This window comes from Protopterus annectens, chromosome 3.part0 (assembly GCF_019279795.1).
Source record: "Protopterus annectens isolate FY-2018-M chromosome 3.part0, PAN1.0, whole genome shotgun sequence".
NCBI classification, from domain to species: Eukaryota; Metazoa; Chordata; order Ceratodontiformes; family Protopteridae; genus Protopterus; species Protopterus annectens.
In genome coordinates, this window is record NC_056731.1 from 1120943446 (window position 1) to 1120956849 (window position 13404).

General features: G+C 39.9%; 1 protein-coding gene across 1 annotated transcript in view; it reads right to left on the bottom strand.

The window, feature by feature from the left end:
* Positions 1-13404, bottom strand: part of TTC39C (tetratricopeptide repeat domain 39C) — a 1361526-nt gene that overhangs the window by 799681 nt on the left and 548441 nt on the right. Inside the window, exon 5 of the mRNA XM_044065353.1 lies at positions 10428-10782. Within this exon, the coding sequence (XP_043921288.1) occupies positions 10428-10782 (355 nt within the window). The remainder of the gene's footprint in view (positions 1-10427; positions 10783-13404) is intronic.

Sequence of the window (13404 nt, forward strand, 5' to 3'; positions counted from 1 at the left end):
TTGTATGGAGGCGTGCTGCCCTAAAAAGTTGTCCCTTCAAAACATTCCGTTTCACATGTCTTAGGTGCATACTACGGGCATGCATTGCATTGTTGGTTTTACAGGGTTTATTATACAACCCAGTATCCAGACCTCCTACACTCTTGGTCACAGTGACATCTAAAAAAGATGCACATTCAGAGGAGTATTCATAGGTAAACTGGAGAAAGTCAGTAGTACCATTAAGGTACTGTATGAACTCATGCAGTGATTCAGGTGTGTTACCCCTACAAAGAATACATCATCCACATAGCAGCCATAAAATAGAACAAATCTGGAAAAAATGTTGTGATCACAGAATACATACTGAGACTCCCACTCAGTCAAAACAATATTGGCATAAGTGTTAGCACAGGCTGTGCCTATGGCTACCCCTGTAAGCTGTAAAAAGAATTTATCAGCAAAGACAAAAGCATTGTGTTCAAGGACAGTCTCAAGAAGGCTACATATCAGATACACTTTTTCATTTGTGTAGTCAGAATTCTGACCAAGAAACAGACTAACATAGTCAACCCCGATTTCACTGGGAATACATTTAAAAACTGAACTGACATCCATAGTAACCAATATAGCAACTTCTCTAAAATCTGTACTAGACCAAGCACATAAGTTTTGTAAGAAGTCCTTCGTATCTTTAAGTGTACTGCTGACCATATCTAACACAGGGTAAAGCTGCCTCTCTCTCTCTCTCTATACACACACACACACACACACACACACATATATATATATATATATATATATATATATATATATATAGACATGGGCTCTGTGGCCATCCTTTACCAGACACAATTGGCCGCATAGGTGGATCTACTTGGGTAGCCCATAAATCTGGGGTATAACTGCATTCTCAACTAAAAAAATAGACATACAATGATCTATGTAGCACACCCTCCATTAACAAATGCTCTATACAATCATGTATCTTATATACTAACTTATTAACATCAAACCTAGTCATTTTACAATATGTGTTAACACCACTCAGCATCATATTCACAGCATTCAAGTACTGTGCAGAATCCATAACAACTATTCCGCCCTCTTTGTTAACAGGGCGAAAACATATATCATCATGTTTACCTAGTTCCATTAATGTAGAGAACTCATCAGAGCTCAAATTGTTAAAACTTTTACCATGTCTACCATTAAAGTAGTTGTACACATCCTCTTCACATAGCTTATAAAAAGCTTCAACCAGAGGAATACTAATGGGTATATACGCTAGGTTTTTTAAATGTGGGAACAGCACATTGACTGTTTCCAAACTCAAGTCTCAAAGAAGGGGTCTGATAAGTGATGAGTATAGGAGAACGATGACTTCCTTATTTCTAGATGCAAACCCTTTTATGATTAAGTGGGCCACACAAAGATTTTCTGACTACTGTGGCAATGTGGTTATCAAAGGAGAGGTTGCTATCCACTTGGGTCCCAAGGTCTCTTATCCACTTTCTGCGTTTAGTGAACTTCCCCCTATTTGGTAATTTATGGGTACAGTGTTTTTGCCAAAGGGGGATAACAATGCACATTTTATATCAATTTTTATACCTTTTTATACCAATTAAACATGTTTTGATGTCACGTGACCTCAAGCACTGATGTATATAAGGTTATTTGAAGTGTCTTTTATACTACATCTGATGAAGTACCTAGTTTGGTATGAAAACGCTTATCTTGTTGTTTTTATTAAACTTGGAGTTTTACGCTTTTGCTGCCGACCAGTTATTTTCCTTTTTTTTCAAGGTTTCTTGGATACTTCAGAGAATGCTGGTGAAGTATGTTAGAGATATTGTTGGGTTTTCGATGGCATGGGTCTTCCGGGCAGAACCTGCAAATGGTCATTTTTGTGATCAGTGTACCACCCTGGGAAACAAACAAACTACAAATAAAATACAGTTGGGAACAGTCAATATTTTCATGGAGTTGATTAAGTTGTTGCAGTTTATGTTGTGGATTACTACTGTGGGGACCCATTCTTACTTTTAAATGACTAACTACAGATGACGGGGCAATGACCACTTATGGTGTTTGGCTGGATAATCTTAACTGGTACATCTGTGTGTTATACTAGTAATGGTAAGATCTAATGTAAGTTTCCCATTTGAAGGTTGGGACTTGTTGATAGTGTTACTAGTTGCTCGTGACTATAGGTGAGAAGCACTGTTTTCCATTTGTTAGCTTCAGGTCCTATAGCTGCGTCATAGAAATCCCATAGTATAATGCAGTTCTTATTAAAACCCTTAGGGAAAAAATGTTCAGCAGAGTAACTGAGGAAGAAGGAAGGGCGTATACTACTGCAAATGATACACTAGCAGAAGACCACCCAAATTAAAGTGACTAAAGATGCAGTTAGGAATTTGTCACTCCTTGAGTTGGATCTATTAAAGTTCAGGACAGTAATGGAAGGATTTTCTTTGATAAGATGCACAGCACCTCCTTCATTTCTATTTCCATTTTGGTAAGTTGGATTATATCACAGTTATTGGTATTGCAAGTGCAAGGGCAAAAGTCATCCTTGGCCCAAGATTATGATATTGCAACAGTGTGTGTTTGCTGTAAACAACACCAAGCTTCCACCTTGGTCCATTTGTTGCTTATGCTGCAGGTACTGAAGTAGGCAATTTTTAGAAGATTGCTGCTGATGTTAATTTGTGGGGCAGTAAGAGGGGGTAACAGGACTTGGGTTTGAGTGGACATCCCATGAAAGTCGTAGCTTGAAATCAATGTAAAAATGTGGGAGAAGATTTTTTTAGGCTTGAAATGTGGAGGTTTTGAATTATGTAGTGGGACTATTTGAATACAGTAATGTCTTGTGGATATGTAGTTTAGAAGTTTAAGCAGTTATTTATATTTGGTGAGAAAGATAATTTGTGGCAGACAAAGTTGGCATAATGATTAAGGTCTTCACCTCCCACACACAATGTTCAAGCCTGACCTCCATACAATGCCTGTAAGGAGATTACATGTTCTCCCTGTGTCTCTGTGGGGTTCTTCACCTTGCAAAAACATGCTGGATACTTCAACCTCAAACTTATCTAATAATGAAACTGTGAACAGCAGTGCACACATTATATGGTGCCTATTGGGGGAAGAGTTGTAAAATATCCTCTAGACAGGGAAGCACGGATCACAGACTGTATGCTGTGTCAGCGCTAACAACTCAACAGTGTAAACATTAGTTCTAGGTGATTTGGTTGCATTGATTAATATTACCACAAATGGGTATGAGTATTTGCCAGTGATAAGGGCTGTGGACCTGGCTTACTCAGACCTAAGACAGGGTCACATGCTAACAGTGGGAGGGATCTATGTGCCCCTATTGGCCAGTGAATACCACCATAAGCCCAGTAGCCTTGGGTCAAAAAGCTACTGGTCAGACGGTGTCTGCTGAGTTACCTGGGATAGCTCTGTTGAGCAAAAGCTTGACATAAAACCAATCAACCCTCCAAACATGAACTAAGGATTTTTCCACTTAGTATATATTCACTGATAGGATGTAACTTGGAAGTGAATGACATGATGCTAGGGAGGAGGCTGGACATCCTATCTATCCCAGTGACAAGATGGAGGAGCAGTGCAGTAAAGCCACTTGGTTTGGGATCCAGAGTCTACTACTCATGGGGAGGACAGACTAGAAATGGTGCTGGAAATGTGGTGAGAGACAGGCTTCAGAAGACAGTGAAGGATGTCATCAGAATTAGTGACAGACTCATGGCAATCAGACACCAGTGTAATGACAGGACAGTATTCATAATCTCAGCCTATGCCCCATGGCAAGGTTGTGATAGTGATAAAAAGAGGGCATTCAGGCAGCAGCTGCAGGACCTACTATATAAAGCAGAGCAACATAATTAGGTGTTGATAATGGAGGACCTGAATACACATATCAGGACAGACAAAACATGATATAGGACTTGCCTGGGTCCACATAGTTGAGGAAAAAGGAATACAGAAGCAGAGGCTATTCTAGACCTCTACTTGGTAAACAATTTGATGGTGCCCAACTCATGGTTCAGGAATACAGTCACAATACTGCCTACAAGAGTGGCCAACACGCAACTCAGGTAGACTTTATCCTAGTAAAGAAAGGGCACTGAAATAGAATCAGTGATTGAAAATTCATCCCCAGTGAAACAGTTAGCCCACAGCATAAACCATTGTTTGCCAAAATTAGCTGCCAGCAGTGGACAAAGAAGGCTCTAAGGTCAACAGAGACTAGGCTGAAGACCTGGAAGTTGACTAGACAGAAAGCACAACAGTTCAAAGAAATACTCAGGCCTCTAGCACATCAAGAAGAAAAGGATATAGGTTGAGTTGAAGAAGAATAGCAATGCCACAAAACAGTATGTGGCATTGCTATTCTTCTATAGGTTGAGTTGAAGAAGAATAGCAATGCCACAAAACAGTATGTGCGAGAACTATAGAACAGATATGTGGTTGAGCCACTTATAGAAATAACATGCGTAAGAAGAGTTGGTGGTGGTGGAATCCAAAATCCAAAGAAGTCATCAAAAGAAAGGAAAAGTGCAGGAAAAAATGGGAGATAAAAAAGATGGACCAGAATAAGAAGGAATACTGGTTGGCTAACAAAGAGGCTAAGAGAGCAGTTGCAATAGCAAAGAGCAACTCATCAGAGACATTCTACCAGCTTCTAAAAGTAGCTCCTAGAGGATATAAGAACAGCATTAAGGAAAATGAAGTCACAGAAAGCAGTAGGCTCAGATGAGGTTACAGTACATATGATCAAGATGCTGGTAGAGTTAGTGGAGCAATGGCTCAAGAGAGTACTCACAACAGTAGGACGAGAAATGTATATTTCAAATGTTAATGTTGAAGAAGCATTCCACTTTTAGTGTACAAGAACACAGAGGATATTTACAACTGTGGGTAGTATAGAAGCATCAAATTCCTGTCAAACTGCAGAATGATTGATAAATATGCAGAGCAGTAGAAAAAGGAAGGGAGACAAGCAGTTTGGAATCAGATCAGGATGTAGCACAAGTGACTCAATGTTTGCAGTAAGACAGATAGTTGAGAAGAAACTACAGATGAGGAAAGAGTACAAGTGGGCATTTCTAGACTTGGAGAATGCATATGACAACGTCCTAAAAAAAGACGAATTGGGCAGTCCTGCAATGTTTCAAAGACCCAGAAATATTTGTAGAATTAATGCAAACAATATACAATGACCCAGTGACACAAGTATAAACAGTGTATGATCTCACAGAGGGGCTCTCACAGAGTGGGTATGCGTCAGGATTCAGCTCTGAGCCTACTGCTGTTCATACTGGTGATGGACTACATTAACATAAGGGACAGATCAAACAAGCTGCTGTATGCAGACAATGTGGCATTACAGGCAGACTCTGAACAAGAACTTCAGCAAATTATAGGGAAATGGAATGCATGAAACTGACTAAAGAGAAAACAGTTGTAAGGGCAGCAAATTGTGGAAATCAGAAGAAGATGAGAGTTGAGATAGAAGAGAAAATAGTGGAAAAGTTGAGAAGGTTCACTTATCTTGAAGACGTGGTTCAGGAGAATGTAAGTCTGAATGGGAAGATCAAAGCTAGAATCAGAGAGGCTGCAGCCAACTGGCACAGAGTGTCAGGAGTAGTTTGTGAAAGAAGAACGCCAAAAAGTTGAAATGTAAGGGGTATAAAATATAGGTGTGATTAGTACTGCTGTATGGTACAGAAATCTGGGCAGTGAAGGCACAACACAGAGAAAGCTAGAGGTGATGGAGACAAAATGCCTGAGATGGGCAGTAGGATATGCACTATGGGATAGATGAAGAAATGAGAACATCACAGCAGAAGCCCAAGTAGCTCCAATTGCAGAGAAAGTCATAACAGATTATAGTGGTTCAGGAAGATGTGCAGGAAAGCAGAAGGCAATCTGGTGAAAATGATTTGAGACAGGAAGAAAGCAAGAAGAAAAGAGGGTATCAAGCAAAAAGATGGATGGATTGGGTGACAGAAGACATTTCACAGTCAGGCATGATTTTCGAAGAAAGTAGGAGAGAGGCACTCAATCGAGACAGAGAGAGCGAGATGGTGACAGCTGATGCAACACCCTAACCCAGTGTAAAAATGTGAAAAGGAGGACTGTTTATGATGAAGGTTGTATGGATTTTGAAGAAGGGAGTTGATGGGTACGAAAATTATCACTAAGATGTAGTAAGAAAGTTAGTGGAGGAAGCAGAAGGAACATTACAGATGTGGTTCTTAGTAGTGTCATTTGTGTGAAGAGAATGTGGTGATGAGGGAGTCTGTAAGGAAGGTACGGTGTAGTGCACTTATGCATTGGTGTGTGCTAAATAGCCACAAGTAGGGAATATGTAGACATGGACCGAGTCCTGTAAGTTTCTGTTGGGTGGATGCAGAAGAAAGATGAAATAAGAAGTAGAGTTAAAGTGTGGGTAAGTAAATGTTTACGGGTGTAAATAGTAAAAGACTTTGCTAAAGACTTAGAATGATGATGTATATGAGGCATTATCAGAATAAAGTAATAACAGTGTTGAATTTAAGGTTAGCTGATTATGTGAGAAGTGACTTGGAGGTGGAAGATTGTGACCGGATGATTGAATGGAAAGAGGAAATTAACTAAAATAAGGCTACAATAGTAAAATGAACCACAACAAAGCTCCAATGCAGGAACTCACAAATAAAGAAAATCAAACAGTAACTCATTATTTAACTATTGTAACTATACAGTGAATCACATATATATATATATATATATATATATATATATATTGTATATTGATGTTTATCCTAATGTTAAAAGATACAATAGTGACATACCTCATGATCACACTTTACAATTTGAGACAAGACTTTTACACCTTATAAATAGTAAAATGTCATAGGCATTCAGAATCAATGTAGTTGAAACACTTTTTGTCCTTAAGGCGTCTTTTGCATATGTATATATCCCATGGACCTCTATTACAGGAGGTTTTAGGTATTGCACAGTGAAGAGTCTAGCTTGGCTAAGTTTTTTTTTTTCTTGCAGATTTTACTACTGAGACTCCAGAGTCCCCCCATCATCAAGATCCATATCTATAGCAGCAGACTTTGTAGGAAAGCCTAGATGCTTCATTTTGCATCACCTCTTCTTTGGAACACTCAGTGGTGATACATCTAACTTGGGGGAAGAGAAATCAGTATCGGATATTTAACTCTGTCTTTTTGAAAGCTTTCCACTCCTCTGTCCCTCTGGTGATAAAATAAGAGGTCAAGAGCTTCAGAAGTATAAGTGATTGGGACCAACAAAACAGATTCCACTAGGGATTCTATCAACAAAATGTGTTGCCCCTATGCCATCTCTGTTTACTCAGTTGCCAATATCTAGGGTCTCATTGCTGACAGAACTAGCTGTATAGAAGGATTTGGTGCTGAATGTGATGATACCTGTGCTCTCACCTGGGCCCTCAGCACCAAAAAGGAGAGCAACACAGAGGATGGTTTTATAACTGAGAGCTAAACACTGATGTGGCTGACACCAGGAAAAGATACTGATGGCATCTGCTCCAATATTGGGGCAAACTAGTCAGCTTTGACCATCTGTGCTCTACTGACCCCCCCCCCCCCCCCCATACATCACAGAACAAATCAAGGAGATGGCAAAGAAGTGGGAACCTGCAGGAGGCAGAACAGCCCCAAATCTGCCAACACCAGAATATGGGTCAGAGATGTGGAAATGGTAAAGAGACGTGAGAAGGACCCTTTCACCTCTCTCAGCCACCCAGGAAACAAAGATGAAGACAGGACACTCATTTTTTATTTCATCCTTCACCAAAGCCCTCAGCACCTACTCCCAATTCAGACAAGCACAGGGACTGTGGAGAAAACAGACAGGACACAAGAGGAGGGTTAAAGAAGGTCTGGAAAGAAGCACCGTAGTTATCTTCTGCCTGTTAATGGAGGAAATGCTGTTCAGTCTCCTCCTCCTCGGAACCCCTGGCATTAAAAATTCCAATATGGGAAACTATAGAAGTGGCAAGCTTGTCTGACAAGTAGGGAAACATGCTCCATCCTTGGAACCTTAGAAAAAACAGGCAACTGCAAGACAGATTCACTAGGAGAAAACTGGTCTTCATGAATGCATTTATCTTTTCTAGTTCCAGGATAATCAAAACTAAACTTCTCAACTGACAGGCTTTTCAAAATAAGTTTATTTTTTCTTTCTTGCAGAATCCTAGATCTAAATTCTATACAGATATCAAGTTAGCATTTAAGTGCTCAGTCCCTAAAAAAGCAATATAAAAGTGTGCTCGTTCTGAGGGGAATTTGTGTTCTCCTCTCTGCCACTTTTTAAAACTTGCACTCCTATCTGACTAGGATAACTTTTTCATGATTAGTTTATAAACAAACAATCAAAATCCTGAAAACAGCTGAGTCAGCTACACATACAAAGCAACATACTCTGAAGAATAACTATACAATAAAACTTGCCAATGGGAGGCACAAAAGTGGTAACTCCAAAAATGGACAGCAAAATACTAAAGCACACAAAAATGATACAGTAGCTCAAGCTACTTATCGGGGAAGCCAACCATATAAGCAAACCTCTTCTAAAAGGGAAGAACAAAGGAAATATCTGACCTGAAACAACAGCTTCTGAAAAGCTTCAACTACACCAAAATGCTAAATAAAGATTTGAACTATTTATTTAAATTTGTTTAAGGGGGTAGAACACTAATCAAACAATGACCAATAACAGGTTCAGCCCCTACCATCCTACCACCAGCTGAAACTAAACAGAAATGGCTCCATTTTCTGATGGGCATATAAAGATTCATTAAGTATATACTTAACTAACGACTACAAGGGCCTATTTAAACCTTAGCATAGCTTCAAAAATGTATCCAGCAAGTTTTTTTGATGTCCTAGAGGTTATTTTTTAGGGGAATATTTTAACGGTCATATGTAAGTTAGGGGAGGGTGGGTCAGTCCTATGGGCTGAAGTGGAAGGACTGGAGCATGTAAAATTTACTACTTGGGAAAAAATAAAGCTAGGAAACAGGACTGCTGCAGTGATTCCCTTTGATGTAGATCATTAATTCTAACTTACATGTATGAAGTCTGCAGAAAATAGTAATCACGTCTTGCACCAGTGTGTTTTTTTAATGTTCACCTCACCTGTCTCAGTTGCCTGTAATGCTTCTGGTCTTCACTCAGTCATTCAAACCACCAGAGAATACAGGCCTTCAGCTAATCCTTACAAAGAATACATATAGTTTCTGAACAGCTGGAAAGATCAGAAAGCAATCAATAGTACAATCCTACTGGTCAATATCCATATCTAATGATGCAGTACAGCACCCAATGGATGTAGCAAGCTTACTAAAACGCCATTATATCAAGCCCCCAAACCCCTCTCCAATACACTCTCACACACACACACACACACACACACACACACACACACACACACACACACAAAACACTGGTCTCAACAAGACAAGGCATGGTAGGACTAAATTTCCATTTTCTCAACAGGGAAAGGACAATAGACTTACAGCCATTTACTATTTCCTAACCCGGTAGCCCTACAGATGTGAGGCTCATTTCTGAACCCTGGTCACAGGTGCTGCAAACTGAAATCTTGACTCTGTGGCAGTAGAGTGTCACTCTAGTGAGTAACATGAAAGAATGTTGGTAGTTTGAGAAAATATGAATGTTTACTGTTTAAGTGTGGAATAAGATATACTGTATTGTAAACAATGTGCTACATGAGACAAAGCACTTAATCCTACAGGATCTATTCATCTTCCAAGCGGAAAAAAAACGTGTCATTTCACATTTAAGAATATGAATGTGTCAGCAACCTTGGCAGACAGTTGGAAGCAGTAATGCTATGACATCATTTGCTTTATTACATGACAATAGTGTTAATGCTGCCTTTATACTCTCTCAAGTGACTTGTAAAACCATGTACATTAACTACTGTTCATAACAAATGTTAAACATATAAAATAAGATAAAGTAAATGAATTATCAAACAAAGAAAAAAAACAGCCTTAACTGGGCCGACCACCTGAACTTCATTTGGAGAGTTATACTAAGATGCCATCTCTAGCACTGCCACATCTCCTAATGACACATGATAAAATCAGTGCAGGACAGCAGTCCAGGTCCTTTGAGATAAAGTGAAACCCACCTAACAACAAAAGTTTAAAATACAGTAGAATGGACAAAAATTTCTGTTCTAGTACTGCTGTGCAAGGAACATCTGGATCCATCTTATTATTTAAAGCTGAGAAAAAAATATTGCCAATATTAATATAAAAATATTATCAATTAAAGGCTGAGATGAGAAACAGTTATTACACAAAAAGCATAACAATCTACCCAAAGTATTGCAATATAGCTACTCACGTAGCCAAAGGTGCCTTCATGTCCTTACTTTCACTCGCATACATCAGCGATGAAAGCCCCAACAGACGATCTCCAGGAAAACCCAAAAGATTGATGATTTTAAGAAGGTTTGGTGGCACCATTGATATGCACAGATGAAAAAGTCCATATCCAAAGCTAACAGCACCTTTAAGTCTACTGAGAGATTCTTCAGATAAACCCTCCATAGGAGTATGATTATCATTCGCAGCATCAGAAGTCAAATGTTCCTGAGAAGTCTTTTTCTGGCAAATCTCCTGCAGTGTATTAATGTCTGTGTAACATCTGTTGTAAATTTTCCATGCTTTGCGAAGGATCCATCCACCTTTTATGTACGCTATAAAAAAATGACAGTTTTATAGAATTTTATGATAATAATTTTACAGAAGAAGTTGTTTCTAATATCATTCAGGGACAGTTGAGGCACATTAAAGGTTAACATTAGAAAGAATATACCCAAACTAAGGATAGTTAATTTAATGAACAGCCCTATGCAAATATGTAGAGGTTTGCAAAACATAATCCTTCAGATCAAGATTCTCAGGGGAGAATGGATTTGCAGTTTATGTTGCATTAGCAAAAGGAAGCAACCTGGCCAATAAGCTTGTATAGATGGTTATAAGCTAATAGTCACTACACAAGTGAGGAAGGCCAATAATATGGCATTAAATGACAGCTGATACCAAAATAAAGTATAATTTACTGTTATACACCCATACTGTAAGCCACTACCATATTCAGAAGAAATGACCAGTACTTAAGTAACTGTTTGGCATTGAAGAAACTAATTCCACATTTACAGTTTGACTGTACAAAGCTACTACTGCAGGGCTGAAGATTTCTGGACATAGCTCAGCTTCTGATTAATCTGAATCTATATACACTTATTTCTGTTATTTGAGAAGCATAAAAAAGTCCAGAATTAAATGAACTTAATCTCAGACAGCCCATCTGTTCATAGAGGTTACTCACTATCTGAAGTCATGACCATCTGCTGTGTTACATTATTATGCCATCAGACTATTTCACACAAAAAGTATATGGCTGGCGTCGGTCAGGCGCATTTTAGACTGGGCGCAGTACGTCAGGGTAGCGCATGATGACCCGGCTATCGCCTCTCCACATTGCTGCAGTCCTAACTATTGGGTAGAACCAAAAGCAAGAGGTGGGAAAATATCCTTAGTTGCCACCCCCTTAAAAAAAGTTGAAGTGGCAGTAGCTAGTGGAATGATGCTTAACACATTCTGCTAGGAGTTCTGTGCTCCTGAAACCTTGCCTGAAAGAAAGAGTTGTAGTAAAGCTTAAGTCTCCCATAATGTCTGAGGCATCTGTCGTTAGAATTTGACTCGCTCTGGCCGGGTCACAGAGAGTCCCTTGTTTGGTTGAGGTGACATTCCTGAGCCAAACAAAAAAATTTTGAATGCAAGAATCAGGCAATCGTCAAGTAAAGGATAGATTTGTATTAAAACGCAGATACTTTCTGCAATTTAGTCTTATAGGCACATGAAGGTAAGCTTCCTTGAGATCTAAAGTTACCATCCAGTGATCTTTGCCCAGCAGAGGTAAAAGCTGTTGTAACGTCAACATTTTGAACTTGGGAATGTCCAGATAAGTGTTGAGGATAGATAAATTGTGGAGGAGGGATGTCTGGCATGCCTTTGAAAGAGGGCAGGCAATAAAATAAAACCTGTAACCGCGGTGGTGATGAACCAGAAACATTTTGTTTGGGGTAATTAAAATCCCAATTTCTGAAAAGAGACAGTCTTCCTGTCTGAGCAGGTGAACTCCCTGTCCTGGGCCTAAAAGCACCTTTGAGCTGCCCCCTACCACGCCTAGACCTACCCCTAGACTGGGAATCATAAGCAGGATAAGTCCATCCCTTAGCAGGCCAATTTCTACTAAACGAGGCTGCACCTGCAAAAAATCTTAACAGTTTTGCATAGACTTAGCTTGTCCTCCATCTTCTTTAAAACTGCTTCCACAGGCGAACCAAACAACACATCAGACTGTAAAGGAGCATCCAAAATCCTTGTCTTAACATGCTCTAAGTTCTTCTGATCTCTCAACTGGAGGAGGCTTGCACAGCATCAAAACACATTGCAAGGAATTGTTACCCTTGTGTTTCAGACACATGAACTAAATCCTGCAACTCTTTATCAGGAGGGACAGGATTTTTAACAACTGAGGCCTTCACACCTTTAGGCCCTGAGAGACAGTTTCGGTCTGCCCTAGGACTCTTAAAAAAGATAAATGAGCTTCAGGCACCTATAAATACCCTATCCGGTTTTTAACGGGCAGGAGGGGCAGATCTCAAAGAGAAAAGCTCTCAGAAAACAAAAACCACCATTCCACACAGGAAAGGGAGGGAGGTAGGCCTGGCCTGTGCTGGGGTAAAAACAAAAAAGCCTTTCCTTTTTTCCAGAAATCTTGACCTTGACCCCATTTAAAATGAAAACTCTCAAACTCAGATTTCACCCTAGGCCTCTTATCAGGAGGGGCATAGACCCCCTCATAGTAAAATCAAAATCCTCTGCCATTTTAGTTATATTTTAGGGCAGGACAGGACCCTGAAGCACTGGAGAAAACCCCACTGAAGCTGAAACAGAAGGGGAGCTCTAACCACCCTTAGGAAGAGAAGAAAACAGCCACCCTGAGAAGCCCTCAGCCTGGCCTACTTCCTGAGAGGAAACATCCTGTAACAGTAAAGTCTCTCCTGAGACTCCAAAAAAAACACCTGGCAAAACCTCCGGCTCCACTGAGTCCCTAAAGAAACCTCGCCCTGGGACTGTCGGTTCTTCCACTCTAGGCTTTGCTGTTTTGTCCTTTGCTTCTTTGTCGAGCCGCGCCGGAGCATCATCCGGGCAAACTTTGATTCGGTCTGAAACTCTGGCTCAGAAACTTTCAGAAACGCAACCTGCACCGCGCAAAATTGCTCTCTGCAGCGACCATGCGCATTAGT